Below are 27,167 nucleotides of genomic sequence, written 5' to 3'. Positions count from 1 at the left end.
GCGGCCCCAGACAGAGTACGACAAACTTGATCCCTGTCACGGTGTTGGTTCCCCCACAAGTCAAGCTCTTTACTCCTGGTGTCCACCAATGGGCTCTGGTTTTGCCACTGCCGGTGGTGGATGGCATCCCTGACAGGAACGCCATCCCCAGACAGGGTCCTTGGAGCTCGCTCCCCTTTAGGTGGTTGGTTGGCCCACAAGGGGAACTTTTTGCCCCTGGTGTCCACGATTGGGTTCCGGTTTAGCCACTGTGGGTGGTGGACGGGGTACCCAACAGGAATGCCCGCCCACCCAGCAAGCATCCCCAGACAGAATAAGACAATCTAGCCGTTGTCAACGTGTTTGAGCCCACAACAATCCAACCTCTTTCCCCCTGGTGTCCATCACGAGCTTCTGAGCTTGTGGCTAGCGCTTGTGGCTAGTCTTAGCATGTCTTGCATTGACAAGCTGTCCATGAAAGACTAGCCTGTTGGCGGATCATTTGCTAGCACCTAGCTATAGTTGCTGGAGATTGCTACGATGTACAGTATTTACATTTTTACATCATAATAATATGACTTTATGTTGGAAAAATCGGACTTTACTCTCATGACACTGCAGTATTTTTCTCTAAAACGTCAACTTGTCATCATAACGTTACATTTCTTAAAAATAGGCAACCATTTCCCTCCTACGGCAGTTGCGTTTAATTGGCTTTAGGATTGTGAGGGGATCCTTGGGGAAATTCCTCCCCAGTAAGGGGTCCCTGGAAGTTCGAAAACCCCTGATTTAGGGGAGCAAATTGCCCCTCCCGATAGGAAAAAAAAAGTTTCCCCCACCCACCCGAGTGTCATTCTCATTGCGCACCATCTGCTTCTATTTATACCACGTCTGGAATAACAGAGCGAGAGTGTGAGAGAGAAAGTCACATGACCCACAGCTCATTCCGGAGCTGAGGATAGAAGGCACGCTCTCATTTATTATTACGCCACTGCTGCATAGCGGACAATCCAGGAGCTCTGGGAAGGTTGCTTGGATCTCGCCGAACAAGGAACAAGGACTTAATCCGTTGAAATGCCAGAGGAAACGGGTAGGAATGAGCGCGGCGTGTGAGTAGAAAAGACAAAAGCACATTGGGATTTGTTTTTGGGGGGTGTGACACACCTGCAGCAGGACGGGATTCCTGTTATGTAAGTGTGGAGCACTTTCGGTGTCAAGTGCCAATTATTTTTACATACTTACATTTATTGAAATACAAAAATGTCTTGTTGTTTTTCAAATTTGATATCATAATTATTTTATAATATATTCATTTTATATTTGTATTATTTTTGTTTTTTATTCTTACAATTATTGTATGTTAAATCTCCGAATGTTCTGCACTCCTGTTTCACATAAAACCGTTTCCAAAAAAAAATTGCAAAATAAAAAATATAAACACACCTTTGACATCATTTTCTTTAATGAAATGTTTTTATTTAAAAAAAAAAACAAAAAAAAAGTCAAAATAAGAAATGAATTCTTTACTTCCTTGGCCCCCTTCCTCGTTCAACCTGCTCGGCTTGTGTTTTGACTGTTGCTCTGCTTCAAGAGCTGACAACAATGCACAAGGCTTTATTCCTGAGTCATAACCACCTACGTTTAGATTCAGGCATCCGTCGTATTTACGGTTATTTGTCAAAATCCTTGCAAACAATGTAAAAGTAATGGGAGCATCTCTGCAGTGTCAAGTGTCATTTTGCGATTTATTGAAGGGACGGGCATCCTCCATGGCAACAGCCTCACTTTGCCCATCGTCACTTCGCCCCTCTCTGAGCAGGAGGGTGGAGGGCGGGGGCGGTAAAACAGGCCAAAATCCAGATGTCGGGGGGGGGTTGAGGCAGGGCAAGAGAATTAGTTGCATTCCAGGTGTGGTTTAACCAAACACGAGAGTGAAGAGAGCTTGCCTGACATGTCAATCAGGAGAAGAAGTGCAAAAAAACCCTCTGAAGATGGCGGAAGGCTGCCTGCCATTTTCGAGTCATTTGGGCCGTTTCCAGGGACCGTCTCTTTCTCTAAATGTTCTTCTGTGCTTACGGAAAAATGTTGAAACGATTAATGATTGGACTTCGTGGAGCTGCGCTTGTTTTTAGACGGCAAAGTCCAGTTAAAGTTGCCTGCTGGTAATGCCAGCGTCGGACCACGCCTCCAAATCCGATAGTTCACGAACAGGAATGCTGTTGAGTATTATGGGGTGTCCTATTTTTAGAGATGGCATACAGTATAGCCTGGCATCTTTAAAAGGGGATTCGTGGTATAGACCAGGAGGGTCAAACTCATTTTCGGGGCGGGCCACATCGTACTGGTTTCCCTCGGAGGGCCGCCATGACTGGCAAACAATATAAATCTATGATCGCCTTATATTATTACACAATAGTAGCTTTGATACCAAAAGCCAGTCAAAACCTTTTTCGGTTCCTTTCAAAAAGGAGTATTGGGGACAAAAATGCTTGCAGTATCGGATTGTTTTTCAAAGCGAAGACAATTTACAATTTTGGTAATTTGGCAAAAAAACACGATGCTCACGATTTGCGTTTGTGGGCCACATTATTTGCAATAAAGCAATTCAAATTGAAAAGTATATTTCATATGACCGCCATGAACCACCGAGAGTAGAGAACCCCCTTTAATTTGTATTCGTGCATGTTACAAATGTGAGCAATGAGCCACATGCTGCTTCACCGAGTCCAAAGACTTAGACATTTCTTTTCTGTCTAAGGTCGGACCTGGTCCCCATTCACAAGTGAACTTGAACCTTTGGGCTATGTACAATCACGAAGGCGGCGATGAAACCGGTTTGCTGTGAAAATAAAGGCAATCAAGCCGAACCCTTCGGGGCAGGTTCCTCGCAAACCTCGTTCGCAAAAGCGGCTCCGGCAGTATAGAATGTGCGTTTCCTCACACACATTCGTAACATCACTGTGTGTGTGTGTGTGTGCGTGTGTGTGTTGCCCTTTAGTGATTCAGCAGCAGGCTGCGCCAAGCCCGGTGGCGCAGCAGAAACCAGGACGAGGCCCCGTCGCCTGCCAGAACTGCGGAAAGCCTTGCAAAGGGGAGGCCCTGCGAGTCCAAAATAAACATTTCCACATCAAGTGCTTCGTGTGTAAAGGTGTGTGCCACTCACTGTCATGTTGCAGTGGATGCGCTAACCTGGGCGCTCTTGGGAACCTAACGTTATTCATTTGTCAGTCCAGGAAATAAAAACATCAGCTCTTCAATGACTGAAATCGAAAGAACGCCGACATGTTGACTCGCTAACGTTTCCTACCAGGGGAACCTAACTCCCTTTTTCTCAACGTACGAAAGCAGCGTAGTAAGCACGAGTCCTCTTCGGTGCCTGGAATTACATGCCGGCTCGCTCACTTTGCCCGCCGCGGGAACCTTACTCCGTTACTTCCTCAGCGTAGCGGCAGCGTGAGCGTCAGTCCAGTAAATGGGGAACTGCAAAAGGATGTAGACACGTTGACTCGCTAACTTCGCCGGCCCGGGGAGCCGAGCTCAGCACGTTCCCGTCTCTATCGGCGGCAGGAGTGGCAGAATAACTCCGGCGTGTGAGACGCACAGTGCATACTTCTCACGTTCTTGTAAAAAGCCAACACAAACCTTCACACATGACTTCGAGTTGGCTTGCATTTGTGTGTCAAATACTTCGGCTCGGAAGGAAACACGAAAGGCTTGCTTTAGTAAAAGTAAAGTACAGATAGCAGAAAAATCGATTTGCCACCGACTGGCAAATCGGCGTTGTGAAAGTAATCGAGCGCCTTGTCGTTTGCCCCTCGCCAGTGTGTGGATGCGAACTGGCCAACGGAGGCTTCTTCGTGCGACAGGGCGAGTACTTGTGTACTCTGGACTACCAGCGTCTGTACGGGACTCGCTGCTTCAGCTGCCAGGACTTCATCGAAGGAGAGGTGGTCTCCGCCCTGGGCAAGATCTACCACCCGCACTGCTTCGTCTGCGCCTCCTGCAAGTAAGGAACCGGAAAACCGAACCGTGTTTTTTCTCTGTTTTCCTTGTGACGCGGGCAAACCTTTCGCCCTGAAAGGTTGAAGTCTCATGCCCTCGCATGCGGGCAAGGAGAAGCTGCCTTCTGTCTTATCATAGGAACATCTAGTTTGCGTCTAACTTGGTGAATTGAGCTGAGGAGGGGGTTCTCCATTTGTCTCCGGCTGCCGCATGATGAAGGATTTATGTCGCAGGCAGCCATTTCCAGCTGGCGACCGAGTGACTTTCAATGGGAAGGAGTGTATCTGCCAGAACTGTACCCAGCCTCTTCCCGCGAACAGCCCCGCGCCCATCCAGGCTGTCCACAGTCAGTAGCGGCTTCTCGGTTTGCACGTGCATGCGTACGTCCCGAAAGTCAAGCGCGCTGTCGGTTCCCGTCTAGACTGCTGCGGCTGCGGGAAGGAGTTTAAGAACGAGCAGTCCCTCGCGGCCCTGGACAAGCACTGGCACCTCGGCTGCTTCAAGTGCAAAGTGTGCAACAAGGTCCTCAATGCCGAGTACATTAGCAAGTGAGTGCTCCGACCGCAGCCGCCACGCGGACCGTGTTCCGTTTGTAATTGTCGCTTTGAAACGGCCTCCTTCCTGTTCTTTCAAGGGACGGGATCCCCTTTTGTGAGATGGACTACCACGCCATGTTCGGCATCCAGTGCGAGAGCTGCAAGAAGTACATCACTGGAAAAGTCTTGGAGGTCGTGCATTGTTCGCCTGCAATACCGCCGTTGATCTACCCGTCGCCCTTCTTTGCCTTTCTGTGACTCTTCCAGTCTCTCCGCATCTCTGTCGCAACCTGCTAATGATACTGTGTCGAGCTCGGTGGCCGTACATGCTTCCCGAAGACTACTGCACGGCTCCCCCTGGTGGTCAGACGACAGTACCACGTCTCCGTACTCCCATCGTCAACATCTTGTTTTGTTTTTTTTTGTCGCTCAACAGGCCGGAGAGAAGCACTATCATCCATCGTGTGCCCGCTGTGCCCGCTGTGAGCAGATGTTTGCGGAAGGAGAAGAGATGTACCTCCAAGGTAGCGCCAGAAGACTTTCGAAGGGTTTCCCCAAATGTAGGCGGGCGGCTGTCACCGAGGACTAAAAAGCCGTCCTTCTCCTGTAGGTTCTTCCATCTGGCATCCGCCTTGCAGACAAGCTGCCAAGCAGGAGGAGAAGAGTAAGGTAAGGACCCGGCACCTGGGGGGGGCACGGGGGGGGGGGGGGGGGGGGGGGCACTGCCAGACCGCAGTCAAAAAAGGTTTGATATTTCAGGATAAAAAAGTACTGGCACACACCGTGTGAGAGGGTAAGCGGATTCATTGGGGTACGGCGCCATTTTGGTTCTACAAATAATCCAATGTGTTCCAGGTGACTCGGACTTCGTCTGAGAGCATCACGTCCGTCCCGGCGTCCAGTGCCTCAGGCTCTCCCAACAGAGTCATTTTTGTAAGACCCTTCCGGCAACTCCACTCGACTCTCCCGGCCGTCATTTAACAATTCATTCATTGGCCGACGTGATTCGGTTGCCAGGCCAAGCTCGGAGAAGAGATGCTGGACTACAAGGACCTGGCGGCCCTTCCCAAGACCAAGGCCATCTACAACATAGACCGGCCGGACATGCTGTCATACTCGCCCTACGTCAGCAACCCGTCCGAAGAGAGGCACTATGGCGAGGTAGACGAGCCTTTGTTGGGGTCCAGGGTTTCGCCAAAGGTTGATTTTGGCTTCCTCCCGGCCTTGTGCGTCCAGGGCGACGGGGAGAAGTCACCCTGTCAGCGAAGGCCCTCCAGCCCCAGTTCCAACAGCTCCGCGGGGGGCTACGGACGGTACACTCCGTCCCGTTCCCCCCAGAACAACAGCCGACCAGGTACCGCCGTTGGCGAGTTTTCGTCATGGCATGAATTCGTTGCCTTTATCGTGCCGGTTTCCAGTGTTGGCGCTGTTCTGTACGCGTTCATGGTCCGTCCCTCTTTGATGGCCACGGGTCGACTGTGCACCTTCGTCATCCTTTTGCGCTCTTCCTCATTCTGTGACAAAACCTTTGACATTCAGGACCAGAAGTAGAGTGGCCGGGTGCGCTCAAGGTCACCTGCGGCTCGCCCGGGGCTTCCCCTTCCTTGCCCGTGCGCCATCGCCAGGGGCCCGAAGGGCGTAGCGGGGCGGGTGGCGCGGCGCTACGGGCCGGCGGTCGAGGGGTGTCGTTACACCTCAACCCGACCACCTTGTCCATGCTGCAGCAGCACAACTTCATCCCTTACTTCCGAGGTATCCCTCGTTCCGTGCAGACGGCGGCCAATTTGCTGGAGGGCGGACGAAAGCTCCCAAAAAGCCTCGGAATCCTTTCACGAGCGTCTTCCGCTTTTATTGGCGCCGCTGCGGAGAGGACCCGGCATCAGTTACGACTGAGAGCATACGGAGTTCAAATCATATATTTTACAGTCCAATCTAACTAATGATACTGAATTCAAATAATAGATTACAAAATAATAGATACTGCAATGAAGGCGTTTACTGCGGGGGAGGCCTTCGTTGTGCATCTTTTTATGAATTTGTATTTTTATTGTGATCGTGAATCAAAACGGTATCTGCATATTTGCAGGATAGTATGTTTTTTTTAAAAATAAATCTAATAAATTGAACGGAGAAAAAAAAATCTTTCCGTCTTTCCCATTCGTACGCCCGCCACCTTCAGCTTTACAGATGCCCGCAACGCCGCCAGCAAATCTCCCATTGTCTGCATTCCCTTTGGGGTCCACTGCGCTTGAAGAATGGCGTGCTGTGACGCAAGACGACCTTTGAGCAAACTTCACTGTTAACCGCCGCTTTGTTTGAAGCATGACATCCTAATAAATCTAAGTCGGGGTTTAAACGAGACCCCCGACCTGGGACGTCCTTGCGTGTGGGTTCCTCGTTCGCTTTATATCGCACACGCGCTGTTGGCGTGTGAGGTGTTGCCGTTTCTCCCCCGTGTAATTGTCGTGACGTGCCGAGATTCACCCCAAATCTTTCACTTCTCCTCAAAAGCTGTGCTGATGTCAAATCCAAAGTGATGCACCGCCGCCATCTACAGGCTTCTGTTAGTCATTAACAATAAAACAAACTCCTCCCTTTTGATCCTAACAACTTGCTAATCGCTATGGCATGACGAGGTGCACGTTGCACATTTAATTGGCATGAGGATGATGAGAGTGTCCTTGAAAAAAATTCTCCCCGGACCCAAAATGTCGGCGAACCCCTAACTTAGTGTATTGCACACTTTGCTCTTCATAAATGTCCGCAAGTGTGGCCACCCACCCGCTAACCGACTCTTTGTCGCGTTTTGTGTCCAACGTTCGCCCGTCGCCCGTTCCCGACCGGAGGTAGCGAAAGCGGCCGCAGTACCCCCAGTTTGTCCGCCTTCTCCGACGGCAAATCCCCATCGTCCACCTCGACGTACGTGGCTGCCCCTCGCCATTTCCACATCCCAGGTAGGCATAAAAGCGCCGCTTCACCTCTGCTCGTAAATGACCTCTCATTGCACATTTGCAAATTCAATGCACGGATGATAGCAAATCATTTTTTTTGTACCTAGAAAATGGAACATTTGCGTTGACTCAAGCTCTGCAGTGCAGTTTTTTGGCTTCTCTCTCATCCCCAAAATAACTGCTAACTCATGCTTCTCTCTCTCTCTCTCTCTCTCTCTCTCTCTGCTGTTTGCTTCTTTCATTTGATATCCCTCTCTTTGCCTATTCCCATTTCCAGAGACTGAGGTCAAAGATAATATCTATAGAAAACGCCCCATCTACAAACAGCATGGTACAGTCCACTTCTTATTTAACACTTCCCTCTCCTGGGTCGACGTGTTGCATGCCCCTTTTCCGCTCTCCATTCCTCGCAGACTCCGGAATTACATGCAATGTAATGCTCGTAGCGACTTGCTAAATATGAACACATACTGTATGTATCTTCACAAGGAGATACAAGCTCGTAAAGGACAAAAGACGATGCCTTCTGGACTCTTGAAAAATAATGATTTCATTTCATTGGTGTAAGATTGTGACTTTTTTTCCCCCGGGTCTGTGTGTGACATTCTCCAAACCTTTTCGAATTTTGCAGCTTCCAGAACGTCCTGGCAGGATGGCGACGATAGCAAGGTGGGCGACTCATTTCAGATTGAAAATCACGAGTCTTCGTTTTTTTTTTTTTTTTTTTAAACTAAAGGCATTTTTTTGTATGTAGTCTGATTTTTTTTTATTTTTTTTTAAATTATTTGTATTTTTTTTATTTTTTATTTTTCCCAAGAAATAATGTACTTTCCCCCCCCCCCAAAAAAAGGCACATTTTCCAATAATAAAAGGACACTAAATATATATAAATAAATTGTGTGTATATATATATATATATATATATGTATATGTATGTATGTATGTAGTACAATGTAAAAGTTTTTCCTGTTTGAATGTGACTTTTTTTCTGTGACTTCTATACCATAACGTGGCGATTTTATCTCGTGGGGGGGGGGGAAATAAGATCATATCCTTGTAAGAGTACGACTTTTCAACCCGCCAAAGTACGTCTTCGTCCTTGTGAGGATTCTTTTTCTTTCTTCCGTTTTAGAGGAGCAGTTGGACGATGTTGAAGAGTGACGTCGACGGACCGATGGGCCCCGAAGACCACCAGCCGTCCGAGTCGACCTGCAGTTTGCCCGTGAATGCCTCTCGGCCAAGTGAGTCGCACTATTGTTGGTTTGGGCTCACGGTGCGAATTAAGAAGACAGACGATTCAAATCCATATGAATTTTTATGTATATATATTTTGTCAGATTTTCCTCATAACAAATCTGCATCCTTACCTGGTTACGGAAGGAACGGCATCTACAAGGTGAGCTGTGTTTATTTTAAGAGGCATCCAGTTCAAGGGAAGCCTTTATTTGTATGGTTTTGGTATAAAAAGGCAACATACCTCCTAGTCGAAGTGGAGGGAGTTATGAACAGTTCCAAATATCGGTCAGTGTAAGCACAAATCCCGAAAGAAATGTCAGGAAAAGCCGACTAGAGCAGCTGAACTTTGTTCAGGGTTCATCAGAAGTGCTTGAAATGGTGGCAGCTGTGTGCACTGCTGACTCCCATTCAGCACGAGTTTGAATGTGATTGGTTCATTCTAAACGCAGCCACATCCCCAGTGATGAGAGGGTGTGCGCACTTTTCCAAACACATTATCTCAGTTTTTTGTTTTTTTTAATTCACCCTCTTGAAAATATTTCTTTTTTTTAAATTGAGTAGTACAGGTGGTGGCACGGTGGGCAAATGGTTAGAGCGTCTGCCTCACAGTTCTGAGGACCGGGGTTCGATTCCCCGGCCCAGCCTGTGTGGAGTTTGCATGTTCTCCCCGTGCCTGCGTGGCTTTTCTCCGGGCACTCCGCTTTCCTCCCACATCCCAAAAACATGCGCGGTAGGTTCACTGAAGACTCTAAATTGCCCGTAGGTGTGAATGGTTGTTTGCTCGTATGTGCCCTGCGATTGGCTGGCAACCGGTTCAGGGTGTGCCCCGCCTCCTGCCCGCTGATAGCTGGGATTGGCTCCGGCACGCCCGCGACCCGTGTGAGGATAAGCGGCTCAGAAAATGGATGGATGGATGGATGGATGGATGGACTTGTACAGGTTGTAAGTTCATGCCGGAAACCATTTTGAAATGATTTAGCTTGGTCTCATTTCTTTTCTTTTCTTATTATTTCATATATACTGTATATTTACATATTTTTTGAAAGGCTGCTGAGATGGTTGAGGATGAAATCGATCCAGACTCCCGAAGCTGGGGAGGCACGAGAGGTGAGATTTTGTTGTTGTTGTTCTGATTCAATGGCTTCTGCTCCAAGTATAGCTTGCATTTGTGTGTGTGTGTGTGCGTCATCTAATGAATTCTCAATTTGTTTCTTTCCAATTGCCCAGAGTACAAGGTAAGACGTCATTTTCGTGCATGGGAAAATGTCACAATTGCATTTCATTATTCCACAATATGTATTCATAAATGTACATCATTTAGTTGACAATTATTTCTCCAGGTGTACCCTTACGAAATACTGGCGGTCACAAATCGAGTAAAAGTGAAACTTCCCAGAGACGTCGATCGCACCCGACTGGAGGTAAGCGTCAATCGCCGCTTGTTCAGCCCATTCTCTACTCCCCGATCGCGATGAAGATGAGGAGGATGAGGAGCATGATGATGATCATGTGATCGTCAACTTTTGAAGTGGACTTTGTAGGTTCACTAAAACAATCCCGAACGCAGCCGCTGACTTTGACTCTCCCGGTTTGCCAGAGACATCTCTCGCCCGACGACTTCCGGAAGGTGTTCGGAATGACTCTGGATCACTTCGACCGTCTGGCCCTCTGGAAAAGAAATGACTTGAAGAAGAGGGCTCGGCTTTTTTAGAACGGAGCCGATCGGCGGCCCGCCCCGCCCCCCCTGACCCCGCCCCCCTGGCTCAAAGCTTTCCGTGTGCAATACAAGTGGGAATGTTGGACTGGCAACTTTACGGATCAGCTGCGGTACTGTTTGCATGCCCCGTGCTTGTAGCGCCACCCGCGGTCAAACACGCAGAACTTGGCGTTCTCACGATCATTTAGCCTGAAAAGCCTTGATTCCCGTCAATTGCCGTGGAAGTCTCCCACTTTTCTGCATCCAAATTTGCTATTTTTTTTCCTGATTAATTCCCGTGGAATTCGTTTTTTTGTCCGCACGTTACCAATTTTTCCTCATTTTCACTTTTTTTTCCCTCCATAATATTAGGGCTTTTCCCTCGTAATATTGTAACTTTATTCTCGTACTAACAGGACTTTATTCTTGTAAGTTTCCGACTTTCTTGTAATATTCCAACTTTCTCATAATATGATTTTATTACCATAACATTCTGACTTTTTTCTTGTGATACGACAACTTTATTCTTTTAAGTTTACAACATTTTCAAGTAGTGTTACCATTTTCTTCTCAGAACATAACGACTTTTCCTCGGAATATCAGAACTCGATTCAAGCAAGTTTCCGACATTATCTTGCAATTTTCGGACTTTTTTTCTCGTAATGTTCCGGCTTTCATTTTGTACGTTTCCAGACGTCAACAAAGCTTCCTTCACTTTTCAGTGTGGCTCTTCTTTTTTTTTTTTTTTTTTTTTTTTTCTTTTTTTCTTCACATTTTTTCCCGTGATTTGCTCCAAAATTCTCGTGAGAACATCCGACGTCCTTTTTTTTTTTTTTTGCGTTTTTCCATTCGCCGTCTCATTTGTTTCGATACACATACATACCGTATCATTTTTTTTATTTTTATTTTTTTTTCTCGATCCCGCAATGAGTGACTGCTGAGGCCGTGAATCCAAAACGCTAACTTTATATATGATATCGTTTGGGCTTTCTTTCTTCCTCTTCATCTGCTCTGTTTGTTGCTTGAAAGCATCACGGCGTACTGCAAAACTAAAACACATGATGTATGTTCGGATCTACTACTGAATACATCTCCACATATGCTGTATTGGATACATTTCTCTATACAAGCCATTGCATGCTAATGATTCTTTTCTGTTGGAATGATATGATATTCAACGAAGATTGCGCTGCTCGCCGTAACTTATTTATGATATGCAGGAAGGGATGTTTCTATTGTATTTGAATTTTTTAGAAGCTGGATACATATCAAGTTTATTTTGCGCCTTGTATGTAAAACACTGTTTCGTGTTTCTAATATTCCTGCGCCATTAAAGTGCTTTATCCAACCGCAGCCTGCTCAACTGTCCACTGACATTATGCCCGTACTGTGCTTATTATTAGTTTGGATTGAAATACATTTTTGCTAGTATGTGTATTTTATTTCTATTATTTTTTAGATTTGTTAAAATATAAACGTATATTTTTGTTTCAAAACGTTTTGATATTCTCATTTTAAACATATTAATAGTATAGAACAAAAATGAATCGTGAATTTTTTTTTTAATTCTCAACGATATGACATTTGTTCATCTTTAGAAATGTATTGTAATCCTGAAAATAATAGTTATTTTACATATAGGGAAATTTCACATTTTAAATATTTATATTTTGATGCAATTACATTTTTTTTTTTAGTATATCATATAATTATATTATTATTTATTTAAAGTGGTAAGGAAAATGAATGAATGGATGCGCTATTTGTATATTTTGGTTTTTTTGCTCAATGGCATCCAACGAGCCCCGCCCTGTACCGCTGACTCTGCCTGTGACGTCACGTCCGGCCCCGCCTCTGCTTGTCACCGGTGCACGAACAATAAGGAAGATGGAAAAGGCGAGAAAGGAGCGAGGTGAGCTACGTTTCCACTCGTGTGCCCCTCTTTGACCGTCCTTCTGTCTTTAGATTTAGTTGGATTTGTGCAGTGAAGTTGTTACTTGTTGTTGGGGAGTGTGTGTGTGTGTGTGTGTGTGTGTGTGTGTGTGTGTGTGTGTGTGTGTGTGTGTGTGTGTGGGTGGGTGGGGGGGCGGGGGGGGGGGGGCGTAGTACTGCATTGTCCTGTCATTGAGGCAAAGGGAAGCAAGCTCGTTTTATTGATCGTCAAGCTGTCACAACGTCTTTGTCATTCGTGTTGCTTTGAATGAAATTCATATTTCTTCAATTGTATATTTGTGTGTACATGTATTTTTCGGATATTTGGGTCCCTGGGTGCAACCAATGTCTCTTTGTGGTCTAAATATTACTGGAATTTGTACTTTCGTGGGGGTAAAATGACCACGTAATATGGAATATTTTTTCCTCGAGTTGTTCTTGTGAATTTAGTATATATTTTTTCCAACTGTTCTATTAGGGCTCTTTTCGCAAGTTTCTGATAACCTTATCAAACGTTATTATCGCGACCTTGCAATGAATTTATTTTCGTAATGTTACAACTTTCTCGCAAATTGCGATGTATTCTCGTACTCTTCCTATTTATTGTCTTGTCCTGACATTAGAAGGTTCTGGGTGACATGAGGACTTTTTTGCCCAGCAAAGTCATGTGCGCTTCATGTGAAGAGGCTCGCCTCCCAGGCATCCCGGGCAAATTTGCAAAATAAAACTGTCTTTCCTTTCTTCTTAGTTTTCGTTTTTATACAATTACATCCTTCTACATCCATCAAGTCTTGTCATTGCGAGCGTTTATTGTTTGTGTTTCGATAGAAGTTGAAATCTCCTACTTTCCGAGCATTACTCCTTCGGGGCGCTAACGGGTCGTGAATGCATCGCGAGTTCTTAGCGATGCAAGTGAGCTGTGCCGCGAACTCCGAGGGTCCGTGAAGGCGTCGCGTCGAGGGCGGGGAGGGAGGAAGAAAAACTGCGGGGCGAAAGTGAGGAGAGGAGGAAGAAAAAAACGCCTCGAACCACGGCGAAAAATCACAGCGTGGACGTCTAACCGTGTATGGACCGTCGTTTGGCGGATTCTATGATGAGGAGCGAGCCTGTGCTTTTGTCTTCCAGCGGGGGTGAGTTTCCGACTGACTTTGTGAATGGCCTCATTTTGGATGCTTTTCTCTTTTTTTTTTTTTTTTTTTTTTTTTTTTTTTTTTCGCTTTCGGACTTGGTGACGGCGACATTTTCCCCTCTTTATGTACACACCGATGAAAATCTACATTTGCATTCACCAAAGCTTTCGACTTCTCTGTTGCCAAAATGGCTTTGTTCTTGCGAGATGAATGTATTCCTAATTAAGAACAGTCTTTGTGTCAGAGGAGTATGACTTATATAGGTCATAGGACCACCCCCCCCCCCCCCCCCCACCACCACCCACCTACCTTCACTTACCTTTTTTTTTTTCATGTACTTTCACACCTCCAGGCTACTTCCAGTCGAATGAGGGGCAGCCAGCAGAGTGCCTGGAAAAATGTCAACATGCACACTGCTGACAATTTGTGGGCCTCTTTCACCCATAGGAAACAATGCAAACTCAATTACACACTCAAACTGTCACATTAGTCTTACGAATATTTTCAAACAATCCAAATTGTACGACAACAAAGTAATTATAGATACACATTTTTCTCATAAGTACAACTTATGGGGACCCATTTCACCCAAAGGAAATACTGCAAACTTAATTCCCAAAACAGCAAAAACAAGAATATATATATATTTTTTAACAGGATAAAATACTTTTTTTGAATATACTATATATTTTCTCTTTTTGGGAGCCATTTTACTCGTGGAAACAGCGCAAAGTCAATTACAGAGGCAAACTGTCCGACAAGTAAAACAAAAAACACACACAAATCTAAATTGTACAAAATATTTTTGATCAATATATATTTTAGAGCTTATGAGAAAGAGCCGTGATATACTCAAGTAAATAAATACTCGGGTAAAGTGAAGATGCCTGAAAAATCTACTGAAGTACATGAAGTATTTGTACTTGGTCCGGTGCCACCACCGGCTTTACGAACGTCGCCTGCTGTGCAACACTCGTTCATCCCAGGCAGTTGGCAGTTTGGAGGCTTTGCGGTTAGCATCTGAGCACCCTCTAATTATCCTTGGGAAAGAAATACCAGAGGGAGCATCTTCACTCTCTCCAAACTTCCTTCGCCCCGATCCCTCCATCTCCACACGAAGCTTCGGCAGATGGATACTTTGGGCTCGGAAAACATCTGCTTGTACGTTAAACCACCTGTTTGATAGCAATCGACTCGGCCCTGTGATGTTTCCACCCAGCTTTCAACTCGCCCCGACGTCCTAATTACAGACCTGAGATGGCTCGTCTTTCGCCAGAAACTAATGCCGCGCTGACCGTCCTGTGATTTGTTCGTAACGCTCTCCCGTTTGGCGTAGAGCCGAGTAAAGCTCCAGGGAAAAAAAAAAAAAAAAAAAGACTTTCGTGGCTATGAGGGGGGAAAAAAAAGTCGTAATGTTACAAGAATGGCCTTGTAATATTATGTGGACAAAAAAAAGTAAAAACATATTTTGTACATATAGCTACGAAGCTAAAAGTTGAGAGAGGAAAATATTGCTAAGTTGTAAGATTATGAGAAAAAAGTTGTGATAGTAGGAGAAAAAAAAAAAAAAAAATCAGATTTCTGATTTTAATCAATTTTCCCCCTTTGCTGATACAAAAAAAATGTTTGTTTCTTAGCGGGAATGAAAGTCGCTTGCGTTTTGTTTTGTTTTGATATGCGACATTGACGGACTCATTGTATCTCTGGTTGCGCAGCAATGGAGGAGTTGGTGTACGAGCTCCGGCTGTTCCTGGACCTGCTGGACCGGGAATATCTCAGCGCCGGAATCCGAGAGAAGAAAACACACCTCTCCAACATCCTCAACCGAGTCCTCTCGAAAAAAGGTAGCGTTACACTTTACGGTAAACGCTTTATCACACGACCCCCCCCAAAAATGAGATGTTTGGCGATTTTCAGAGCGTTTGCGTGCCACTTGGTACTGCTGTTTTGATTAGCAACCAAATCCCAATGAGTTCACTTAAATTTACCGTCCATGTGTGAGCAATAGCTCAAGATAATTGCACATGACGGGAACTCTTATTGTTTTGAAATGTTATTTTTTTTTTTTTGTATTTATTTATTTTTTTACATTCATTACATTACATTTCAATTTTCCACAGAGCCATTATGTAAAGCAGAGATCCACAGTGGACTACCCGCACCCCCACAAATGCCGCTGCCTGAAATCCCTCACCCATGGCTGGTAGGACATGACATGACCTCTCATTTTTGCTCTTTGTTTTCAAGTTATGTTGCAAAAAATAAACTCTTAAATATCACCAGAAAAAGTTGTAAATGCTACCAAAAAAAAAAAAAAGAAATCGCGAAAACATTGCAAGAATAAAATCACTCTTACAGAAGAAAGTCGTAAAGTTACCAGATAGTCAGAATTGTAATTTTGAGAGTAAAATGTTTTTGTTTTTATTTTACAAAAATAAACTCATACATTTTACCCAAAAAATAAAAATAATCGTAATGATCATAAAAAAAAATCATCATCATCATCATTACAAGAAGAAAAGATTTAATTTTCTGAATAAAAAAAAAAAAACGTTTATTTTGGGTTGTGTCGTAATTTTGTAAAGGTACCAGATTGTCTGAAATGTTTTCTTTTATAAGATCAAACTGGTAAATACGACAAGAAAAAAGTTGCAAAACAAACTCAAAACAAAAGTTTTGTACCAAAAACAAATTGTAATCTTGCAAAAGAAAATTTGTGAAATTCATTAACAGAAGCAGATTGCCTTTTTACAAAAGTATAGTTACACTGTCAGAAGCAAAAAAAAGTTGGAACTAGTAGAAGAAGAAAGTAGGGAAGTTACCTGATGGAAACCAAATTTTACAAGAATAGCGTCATACTTTCACAGGGAAAAAGATCTTAACATTTCATTGTTCAGACGAGGAGAAAGATGTCGCAATAAGTAAAATGTCGTAAAGTTGCAGATGGAGGAAAATGCGAGGTCAATGCAGAATAAAGCCATCGTCTGAGGAGAATTAGAAGATTTAGTGTGTGGCTAACTTGTCGCTGTGATCCGAAGACGTAAAGTGCGCGTAAATGGGTCAGCGCGGGGGCGGGCGAAAGGGCCTCGACCGCAGTCTGTCTGCGACCCGCGGAAGCGCAGCCAAAGCGCCGCACTCGGCGAGACGTCCGGCCTGCGGCTTTTCCGGCAATGCGCTTTCCAGACGGACCGCTGGGAAGGGTCGCGCTCGCTCCTGGGACGGTCCGCTTTTGCGGAGTCCCGTGCGACCACGAGGCACTCGCGACGGCGGCCGCCGGCCGTTTCTGCAGCCCGGCCCTTTCGGCGCGGCCGTGCGAGTGGATGACGAGGAGGAGAAAAATGTTTGGCGCTCCTTCGGGCCTTCTGGAGCCGCTCTTCAAGTTACGTCACGCGCTACGTTTTGCGTTTCGATCGCACGCAAATGATTTCCATGTGTGTTGATGTTGGAGCGCGACGCCGCCCCCCCCCCCCCCGTCCCCCTCCTCTCTCGCAAAGCCCCTCGGGGTCGGACCCTCCCTCCGCTCGGCGAGTCAACACACGGGGCGTTGCGTCACGCGAGCGTTCAAATTCCACAGCCTACATGATTTTTGTTTTCCCGCGTGTATGTAGGTCACCGACATGTCTCGGGTCTTCTGCTCGCCTGGTGCGGCTGAGCTCAGGACGCCGTTTGCTACGTGATTCGCTTCGGATATTCAGTACGTCTTCGGGACGCCGCCCTCAAGAGCGGTGCGCTTGCTTGAGCGCACGCGCCGCAGAATGCGTCGTCGGTCCCGTCTTTTTGTCGTATCTCGAAAGCGAGAAATACGTCGAGCCGCGGCCCGCTAGGACGTAACTGGCCTTCCATTTGAGTTGAGTGTGTAATGAAGGCCTGCCGCGAACGCCATAATGCAAACCGTGCCGACATTGACCTTTTCTGTTAAGACTTGCATTTTTCAGCTTTGACTCTTTCTTTTACAACTCCAACTCAATTCCATTCATCGTTGCGAGGCGTAATTATATATCTCTCCAACCCAAAGTTGTCCTTGGCCTTTCCCTTGTTTTCATCTGTCGTGCAGTACCGTGTAATTATTGTCTTTCCCCCCTCGCAAACATTCTTTCGACAGATCCTCTATCTCATCTTTTTTTTTTTTTTTTTTGTGCATCAAATCGTTCAGCACAGATTCGAGATGAGGTTGTTTAAGGTTAACAGGACGCCCAATCCAACGCCCGGGGGGTTAAGAGAGAGAAAAAGAACCCCCAAAGTCGGTTTCACCTAACAAAATGAAATTCGGTACGCACGTTGACAATGACAGGCCCCCGCGGAAAAGTGTCGAGAACCCGCGCTGTGAAACGCGCGTTTGGAAAGACGAGAATTTGACGGATTTCTCACAAATTGAAAGCACGTTAGCGGGACCGATGGCAAAAGTTATGATGGCGCAAGGCCAGGTCTCGGCCAAAACTCTTTGGTATGATGACAGTCCAGCCCTGAAGAGATTCACGTCAAGTTACAGCGCCACCCGGTGCGGGTCACCTTCAAGTACCGGGGGTGGTTCCCAACTATGTCCGGGAAATTGTGATTTATTCACTGCAAATATTTTATCTTTGTTAATCTGTCAATGCCAATGACGTACAGTGACGGGCAGAAAAATGAAATACCTTCCACTAGATGGCAGAATGTACAAGATCGTTAGTTCGCTATACGTTAATCTTTCACATATCAGTGAAATAGTCATGAATTTCACTATTTGCCTTTTTTTCTGTGGAACCTATTCGCAGCTCTTTGTTCAGAAAGTCAATTTTTCGTGTTTTTTTTTTTTTTATGCCCTTTTTATAAAGCTCTAAGATGCCACAAGATGGTGCCAAAGTCCTGCTGAAATGGCTAAGTTTAGCCCGGGTTGTTACAGAGAGTTTTCCAGTGCATTTGTTTGCACAACTTTAATATCATCTGTAAGATATTTATTTTTACGGGCAATGTTGTTAGATGACTGTTTTGAGATCATAGAGCGTGGCATATTTATGGTTTCAATTATTAATAAAGGCAATTATAAACATTTTCCATGGGGCCTGATTACTGGATCTACTTTTTTGCGACATTTTGCTGGTGTGCCTCGCGATATTTCAAATGTCAAATGAAGTCAAGTGTGGAGTCTTTCCAGATGCCATTCCGATGTCGCCTGTCCATCTGACGGCCATTTGCGGACGTTGTTGCTCATTTTTCCAACGCTGCAGGCTCCAAACGACGGCCCTCCTCCTCTACCCAGCTCCTCGCTACCGGAAGGTTACTACGAAGAAGCGGTGCCTTTAACCCCCGGCAAAGCGCCGGAATACATCACATCGAGTGAGCGACGTGCACATTTACACAAGCGCGTGAATCCATTGTTTTTATATTTCTCTCTGACGGCCTCCGCTCGCAGACTACGATTCGGACGCTATGAGCAGCTCCTACGAGTCGTACGACGAGGAAGAAGAGGACGACAAGGGTCGCAAGACGCGCCACCAGTGGCCCTCCGAAGAGGCCTCCATGGATTTGGTGAAGGACGCTCGGATCTGCGCTTTCCTGCTGCGCAAGAAACGCTTTGGCCAGTGGTCCAAGCTTCTCTGCGTCATTAAAGATAACAAACTTCTGGTGAGGAGTGCTTCTTCGACGTTCTTCCAAAAATCACTCTTTCCTCATAAATCTAAAGTCAAATGACCGTACGGCAAGGGAACTAAATGGGAAACAAAGGGGCGGATTTAAAGATCAAACGTCAACATTTTCTCACTTTTATTTTGGGGCAAATTTTTTCGGTTCAGTCGTATTCAACTTTCAAGTTCAATACATTTGCATGGAGTTTCTTATATTTACGCGCATTGTTAATAACAGTAGTTTACAATCATTTGAAAGCGTTTAAGGAATCAAACCTAGTTTTTGATGAACACACGACGTCGGTCGTCACGACGGCGTTTTTCCGGTCGCACAGCCGAGGGCGCTTTTTGATGGGTTTTTGTTTCTTTTTTTGCGCCGCAGTGTTACAAATCGTCCAAAGACCAGACGCCGCAAATGGAGCTGACCCTGTCGGGTTGCAGCATCAGCCACGTCCCCAAAGACGGCAAGAAGAAACGCCACGAGCTGAAGATTGTCCACCAGGGGGCAGATGCCCTGGTGCTTGCCGTGCAGAGCAAAGAACAGGCAGAGGAGTGGCTCAAGGTAACAACAGCGTGCAAGCGAGACACTTAATGTGTGCTATTATATGATTTTGGCCGAGTAAAAAAAAAAAGTCTTGATCTTAGGAAAATCAAATTGTATTTTTCCAACTAATAATGGACAATAAAAAAACAAATAAACACCTCCTCCCTCTGACAGCTACGTCTGCGTGAGCCACTTTTGTATCCGCTTTGTCCATACTTGGCTAAGACCGCCCCCGGCCCCCTTCCTCTGATTGGTTGCCTCCGTCACGTGTTTTTGTTATGTCGACAGCGCTGACGAGGTCGGCGGAGATCTTCGCCAGTGACGTCGATAAGTCGGAGAAATCCCAACGAGCTGATTTCAGGCAGAAAAACGTCTGCAGACTCAGGAACTCGATTCCGAGTTCACGTTTACTGAGGCAGCCTCATTCTGTGGAAATCTTTCAGGATTCCTAATCCAGCCCGTGTTTTACGGTCCCAACTTTCCGCTAAGCCGAGCGAGGCCCGGCACCGTCCGCACCCGTCCGCAGTCCTCAGAATGCGCGTGTCGATTTTTTCCCCTCCTTTTAACGGCAATGACGGCCCCTCGCGGCTAATGCTGTCTTGCTGTATTTCGTGTTTCCAGGTCATGAGAGAGGTGTGCGGTAATGGGACTTATGAATTGGATCGCTCCGGATCCCCAGTCCACAAACCTGAACTGGAAAAGGTCAAACTCATTATTGCTCATCCTCGACCAATAACAATAATAACGCATTCGGCAGATGTTGAAATGAAAAGTTCAACACAACTCAACTGTGCAAGTTCGCTCTATTTTGTGCATATTCTGCAACCTTTTATAGGTTTTTACTTTAGTTTTTTTTTTTTTTTTTGGTCCACTATTTTCAGAAATCCTCGTCCGACAGGCCAAGCTCGGACGGCGAAGCGGCGCACGAGAACGGACACGTGGACAACAAGGACCACGGTACCGATCACTACGGGGATCTCGTTTCGCGAGCGTTCCGTGCCAATTCATCCGTGGGATCCTTCTGTGGTGGCATTCCAGGAAAAGGAAAAAAGAATTCCAAGTCGGAGCAGGGCAAGACCGGCACGGTCGGGAAAGGCGCCGGGAAGAAGATCACCAAGATCATCGGGCTGGGCAAGAAGAAGCCCTCCGTGGATGAGCAGACTTCATCGGCGGAGGAAGATGTCCCCACGAGTGGTAAGCACAGTACGCGCTGCTCGCACATGTGGGAAGTCACCAAGTGCGAATATTTGGACGCTGCACTGAGGTCACGATTTCAGCTAGCAGCACTTTATTTTTTGTATTTTTACTCCCTATATTTGAAAACATGAGCAACAACGATGATCAATTGTTCATCTTATTCAGGACGCGTGGAACGACAAGATGACGTTGCCCGAGTTTTCAGACCAACATTTGTCATATTTATCTGCAACCTTTCTCGACCGATTCCAATTTCAAACTTTGCAGCCCGTTCAGGGGCAAACGTGACATTCCCCGGAAATCCCCCAATTCCACAAAACATTCCCAAATTAAAAGCTCGAGCGGTGCCTTGGGAGATGAGTTTAAGTAGTTCCGTGACCACACGGCCAACATTCCTTAGCCCATCTATGGCGTTTCCCCATTATGCGTCAGCATTAAGCTAGCGGACTTCGTGGTTTGTTTGATGTCGTTTGACGGCAAACTTCAATAAACATCTCTTTTGCCTCTTTTCCGATGAATTGTTCTCCACGGCTGTAGTTGAGTGGCAACTCTTCAGCATTCAAACTGAGCAAACTTGATCAGCTAGCGGATTTAACGGTTGCGCTCATATTGCGCCGCTCGGTTCCATTTGCGGTCTGACCGCCCGTTTCCCGTTTCGAGGCTACCTGAACGTGCTGTCCAATAACCAGTGGCGGGAGCGCTGGTGCCGCCTCAAAGACAACCAGCTGCTGCTGCACAAAGACCAGGATGACCTGAAGAGCCACATGGCTTCGCTGCCCCTCCGAGGCTGCGAGGTCAGCCCCGGCCTGGACCACAAGCACCCTTTCGCCTTCCGCTTGCTACGTAATGGTCAGGAGGTGGCCGTACTGGAGGTACTGTGCGCGCCGTCATCAGCGTCTGAGGCGCTTCCGCACGACATACGCACACCGATGCTCTTTTTTTCTCTTCAGGCATCCTCCTCCGAAGCCATGGGTCGCTGGCTGGGGGTCTTACTGGCCGAGACGGGCTCCGCTGCGGACCCGGCCAACTTGCATTACGACTACATCGACGTGGAGACCACCGCCAACGTAATCCAGCTGGCCAAACAGTCGCTCTGGTGAGAGACGCGCAACGGGCGGCCGCGAGACGGCAAAGCGGCCAATCGCCAACGGACGCAATTCTTCAGCGACCCATTGATGTTTCTTCCAGTTTTACCAGTAAGCGTGCGGTCTCCCCGAACCCGTACGCCTGCCCCAGCGGGACGGCGCTGCACTACCACGACGTACCCATCAACGGAATGGTGAGGCTCACCTTTCACCTTTTCCCCTTCGGAAGTCGTGGCGATAAGTCAAAGCATTTGCATTTGAAGCAGACCAACTTGGCTGTTGTGGCTCACCGATTTCAAGCCCGCAAACAAGACAGACGGGCGACGCGTAATCGCTCAAAATGTGACTTTTCGCCCATCGCTGTGTGGAAGAACTGTGAGAACTGGCATTGACGGGCATCCGGGCGCCTGGGGCCCCTGTTCTTATCTGCTCCAACGCTACTAACGTCTCTCCTTCTCACGCCCTTCTGTCCCCTTGCATCTTTTCTGTTCTTCCTCTCTCGGCGCTAATGTGCAGCACTCCGGTCCCGACACAGGTGGGAAGAAAGCGCACGATGACAACTCCTACGAAAACGTGCCCGAGGCCAAGCTCAAGTCCGCCTCTTCAAATCACTCTAAGACACCCGTTTGTAAAGTCTCTTCTAAGTTCCTCACTGCTGACACTAAAACCAAAGCTGGCGCTCAGGTGACTAACATCGCAAGACACTTTGCTTTGCTTTTTCCGTTCCAATAAAACTGCTGCTACGTCAGTCAGAGATCGTCCACAATTAAAGCTGCAACCTGTGCCTTTTACACCGAATCCCAGCGGATCGCGATATAGCCGTCGACGTGTACGCTTTCACTAAGCGTGCCTGGTCATCATTTTTGCGGAAATTCAGCAAGTCGGGGGTCTAACTTCTCTCGCGCTCTTTGCGTTGAAAGTATATTCTGCATAGCGTGCATGCCGCGCTGACGTCGTCACCCGCCCTCGGCAAAAAGAATGCAGTTTTTTTTTTTGTTTTTTTTTCCTTTTTCCCGATTAGCTTAAGGGGAAGAAGGGGAGCGCAAGCAGCGGGCTCGCATCCAAACTGAAGGCAGATCCGAGAAGTCAGCAAAAGAAGAACGGAGTCGCTGCTATGAACGGGACAGCGTCGCTGAAACGCAGCAACTCCGGTGAGTTACGCTAAATGAACTTAACTAATAAACGTTCCGTCTCCATCCTAGATCCGCGTAATGTGAGATGGTCATCAAAGAATATGTCTGTGAAGGTGGAAAAAGATCAAATCCTCTTTCTGTTACCTCTTATTCGAATTGAACCAAATTAGCTGTGTATGCGGCCTTACTGGAAATCCGGTCCAGGTTGGCCATGTATTCCATTTTACATGACAAACGAGTGTTCACAACTCATGTCAATTCAAGTCAAGTGGTCAAGGGAAGCAGCAGTAAAACAGGCCCAAATCCAAATGTCAGATGATGTATCCTGTTGGAGTTGACCTTGCCATGCTTGTCAAGTTTGATCTGGATCTGATCTGATCCACATGAGTTGCAATTGAAATCTCTACAATGTTCAGTCAAGTACAAATTCTTACGTGAATGAAGGGTCACAATCGACAAAGTCGAGGTTCATCCGGATCCGATCCGCATTGCGTCTCTGGCAACAGTTTCATTGCGATCCCCTCGTTTGCCTTCCAGACGCGGAGCAATGTAAATACGGGAAAAACCGCGTGGAGGCAGACGCCAAGCGGCTGCAGGCCAAAGACGACGAGCTGACCAAGAAGAAACTCGACATCCGGAACCATCTGGCCGCTCTGAAGAAGGAACGCAAGGACCTGCGTAGCGCTATTGAGGCGGCGTCAGGTGAGACGGAGGTCAGAGGCGGGCGGACGACCCGAAAACCATCGGACCGCTCCCGTCTTCGCCCACTGTATCGCGGTTGACGTTTTTTTAGCCAGCGTTGCTTCGAGCGACTAGATGCTATTCGTTAGCCTGTCTATTGCCTTTCACATGATGTGTTAGCATGAAGCTAGTGGACTTCAATGCACAACGTGCAATTCTCTTTGACGTTGAGTTCGACAGTAAACGTCAAACCGGTTTGTCCCGACAGGCAAGCGATCGCAGGCCTCCGTGTCGGAACGACTGAAGAAGGTGGAGGACGAGTGCAGACAGAAGGAAGAAGAGCGAGTCAACCTGGAGCTGGAGCTGACCGAGGTCAAAGGCAGCCTGAAGAAGGCGCTGAGCGGCGGGGTCACCCTGGGCCTCACCATCGAACCCAAAGCTGCTCCGGCGGCCGTCCAGGTCGCCGCCTCATGGCCGCCGCTTGCTTCCTCCTCCTAAAATGAACAACTTCATTATTTCAACTTCACAACGTTACGACCTTTCTTTTTGGAATGTTCTTGTAAAATGACAACTCCTAACCTTGATGGCTTTTTCCTCAAAAAATTGCAATCTTTTTTCCCGTAATATCCTTTTTGAATATCAAACGACAAGTTCTGTTTTTTTTTAATTATTATTATTTTTTTTTTCCTCAATCCAAGCAATATTAGTAGCTTACTTACGCTCACTGTTTGAACCCAAAACACAAGCATGCGCTGTATTCAATGAAGGAGCAATATGTAAAATGCCGAGTTGGTCTAGTAACTGCTGTTTCTGCCTCGTTAGTCACCGGCAGCGTTACGACGGGTGCAGGAGTCCTCGCCCTTCTCCAGCTGCGACACCAGCGACACGGAGACCTGCTCCCTGCCCGTCAACAGCGCCTCGCTGCTGCGCCGGCAGCGCGCCGTCCCCAAGGCGTCGCCGGTGCGAGGACACGTCCTCAGGAAGGCCAAGGTCACGAGATGGATGCGTGCGGGCATGCGTGTGTGTGTGTGTAGCTCTCTCTCTCTCTCGCTGTCTCTCTCTCTCTCTCTCTCTCTCTATATATATATGTGTGTGTGTGTGTGTGTGTATGTGGAAGATAAAGTTATAATTTTGTGTTGGGGGGGAAAAAAAAAAAAGTCATTTTAAAAGATGTTTTTCCATTTTTCAAGCATATAAAAAAAATAATAAGTAAATAGTTTAAAAAAGGAATTTCAAAAGGAAAAGACGACCTAAATAAATGTGTGTCTGTTTGTTTTCCAGGAATGGGAACAGAAGAGCGGAACATAAATCCCTTCAGCTTGCTCTCAGGCTACGTTCACACTGCAGAGCATCATGCCCACTTTGGATTTTTTGGGGTCAAGTCCAATCTTTTTATGTCGTCATTCGCATTCCAAATAACAAATGCGACTTCTGATGCCCGCGACGTCACACGCACGCAGAGAAAACAGGACGCCGCATGACGCCGCATTGTGCACGCGCACGAACGACCTGTACGGCCACACTGCATTCGCATCGGCTACGTAATCTTATCTGATTTATGTCCACATATGAAAGAGGATATAAAAACAAAACTGTAAAATTGTACTGTTCGCATTGACACGGAACAAATATCTGATACATGACACATTGGGCAAAAAAACAAAAATGGAATTGGCCTGCAGCGTGAACATAGCCTTAAGGTTCTTTTCTTTAGGTGACATTACAGATGTATTTATTCAAAACGGTCTTTCCGCACACTCTTATGTATTAACCATAAAACCAAAAAAAACAAAGAAACGCTGGTTTTCTGACACTTTTCTACTGTTGAGCACGCTTCGTGTACATACTGTATCTGTGCATATTGTGTTGCCCGATTTTTGTTTGTTATTTTTGTCTTTCACTCCAAGGTCTCTCTCAGCAGATTCAGTCCAAATCCAATATTTATTTGTAAATGTTTCCAGAAAAAAAAAAGAAGTAGCTTCCCTCTATTTATGTTGATATATTTAAAGTATATATGTAGAAAATGAATTGAAAAAAATGACGCATTTTGGGTCCAGACCCCAAGTTTGGGAACCTTCCTTTAACCTGTTGATACTGTTGTTGTTGTTGTTTTTTTTGGTTTGTTTTTTGGTCACGCTGGTGGCGCTAAATCGCTCCCTACCAAATATTGCAACCACTCTGAAAAGAAAAAAAATCAAATAACTAGTCGACCATTCCCAGTTCCTATACACATTATGTTCTTATTTTGTTATTGACTGACGCATTGACACTTTTGTTTTACGTAACATCCCCCCAGAAAAATCTCAATTTACAAAGACCAAGTACCGATATTATTGTAATTTTAAAGGAATAAAGTTGTTACTTTATGAGAAGCAAGTCATAATTTTACAATATTACAAGCTTCAAAAAATTCAATGAACAAAGTTTGAAGATAAAGTTGTAATTTAATGAGACAAGAAGAAAGTCCCAATTGTACAACATTACAAGGGGAGGGGAGACAAATTCAAAGATAAAGACGTCATTTATAATGAAAAAGTTGTCCTTTTGGAGAATATTTCAACAAGATCTGCGATGTGACGGGGGAACAAAAAGAGTTACAAGAGAAAGTTCTAATTTGATGAGAAACAAGTTTTGATTTTACAATATTGCAATCTCATTTCACAAAGAGAAGTTCAGAGATAAAAGTTGTTATTTCGGAAGACTTTTCCACGAAATAAGGCAATATTTCAAGGCAATCCTTTTTGTTTGCAGTGTAGCCCTAAAGGTCCTTGGTTGTCTAAAATAATGGCTAATAACGTTTCGTATGGTAAGTATGCTGTTAGCATGATGTGGCTTTCCTCTGCCAATAAATGTGAACCTGCCATATGTAGCATAGTTTAGCTTGGCAGATGGTTTTGGGGAGGAGTTTTCTTTGTTTGTCTGGTGCACCTTATCAATGTTTGACTTCATTTCATATTGGACAGTCGCCACCTTGACGACAGCAACACGCTTTGTACATAGATTGAGAGACCTTCTGTGTTGACCGAATGATAATAAATCTCTTCAAAAAGTTGCCTCGTTGCATTGTAAAATCATGTACAAAAATACAACACATTTAGCTGAATATATATATATAGATATATATATATCAAATCACAATCACCGTGATATTTTGCGGCATAGTCTCAATTTAAATGACAATTGCTAAAATACTAACGATTGACGTGCTAGCAAAGTACACCTCAGAAGAAAACTAGAAATTGTGCATGTGTGCCTAATACTGTGGGAGAAATCACAACTATTGTACTGTATCTAAGCGTGTGTGTGTGTATATACATATATATCTATAACTATATGTGTGTGTGTGTATCTAGTACTTTATTAAAAATGGTGAGCAAAATATGATTAAAATCATATTATTGTGTACAGAAAGGATGTTTTTAAAAGTGTCCTCGCTTCTATGCTTCCTTCAATCCTACTTCC

The 27,167-nt window shown here is 45.8% G+C and overlaps 2 protein-coding genes across 10 annotated transcripts; both read left to right on the top strand.

The window, feature by feature from the left end:
• Positions 1–881: 881 nt before the first annotated feature.
• On the top strand, positions 882–11,753 carry ablim2 (actin binding LIM protein family, member 2). 4 transcript variants are annotated; one of them, XM_061763752.1, is made up of 21 exons: positions 882–1,069; positions 2,978–3,127; positions 3,802–3,985; positions 4,215–4,327; positions 4,403–4,529; positions 4,616–4,709; positions 4,954–5,041; positions 5,128–5,186; positions 5,373–5,450; positions 5,535–5,678; positions 5,754–5,871; positions 6,057–6,269; positions 7,364–7,471; positions 7,746–7,799; positions 8,100–8,137; positions 8,601–8,709; positions 8,806–8,894; positions 9,769–9,811; positions 9,932–9,939; positions 10,045–10,125; positions 10,302–11,753. In XM_061763752.1, exons 1-21 carry the CDS (start codon positions 1,054–1,056, stop codon positions 10,413–10,415), a joined length of 2,028 nt encoding a protein of 675 aa, XP_061619736.1. In that variant the 5' UTR covers positions 882–1,053; the 3' UTR covers positions 10,416–11,753. The 4 variants fall into 4 exon arrangements, 1 of the variants encoding a protein (XP_061619736.1); XR_009786782.1 differs by having other exon boundaries at positions 883–1,069; positions 8,806–8,864; positions 9,751–9,811; positions 9,932–10,125; positions 10,302–10,440; XR_009786781.1 differs by having other exon boundaries at positions 883–1,069; positions 8,601–8,864; positions 9,751–9,811; positions 9,932–10,125; positions 10,302–10,440.
• A 480-nt stretch (positions 11,754–12,233) lies between these two features.
• afap1 (actin filament associated protein 1) lies at positions 12,234–26,757 on the top strand. Of its 6 annotated transcripts, none has more exons than XM_061763744.1 (18): positions 12,234–12,312; positions 15,178–15,306; positions 15,583–15,665; positions 18,670–18,778; positions 18,855–19,066; positions 19,448–19,627; positions 20,231–20,311; positions 20,491–20,566; positions 20,648–20,803; positions 21,467–21,678; positions 21,757–21,902; positions 21,995–22,085; positions 22,408–22,575; positions 22,913–23,042; positions 23,562–23,726; positions 23,974–24,164; positions 24,528–24,695; positions 24,987–26,757. In XM_061763744.1, exons 1-18 carry the CDS (start codon positions 12,288–12,290, stop codon positions 25,011–25,013), a joined length of 2,349 nt encoding a protein of 782 aa, XP_061619728.1. In that variant the 5' UTR covers positions 12,234–12,287; the 3' UTR covers positions 25,014–26,757. The 6 variants fall into 6 exon arrangements, with proteins under 6 accessions (XP_061619728.1, XP_061619726.1, XP_061619732.1 ...); XM_061763747.1 differs by lacking the exon at positions 12,234–12,312 and adding an exon at positions 13,281–13,462; XM_061763742.1 differs by having other exon boundaries at positions 20,491–20,803.
• The last annotated feature ends 410 nt before the right edge of the window (positions 26,758–27,167 follow it).

The sequence above is a fragment of the Phyllopteryx taeniolatus genome, chromosome 23, assembly GCF_024500385.1.
Source record: "Phyllopteryx taeniolatus isolate TA_2022b chromosome 23, UOR_Ptae_1.2, whole genome shotgun sequence".
Taxonomy (NCBI): domain Eukaryota; kingdom Metazoa; phylum Chordata; class Actinopteri; order Syngnathiformes; family Syngnathidae; genus Phyllopteryx; species Phyllopteryx taeniolatus.
Note: the sequence above shows the minus strand (reverse complement) of the source record. Positions and strands in the feature narration are given on the sequence as shown.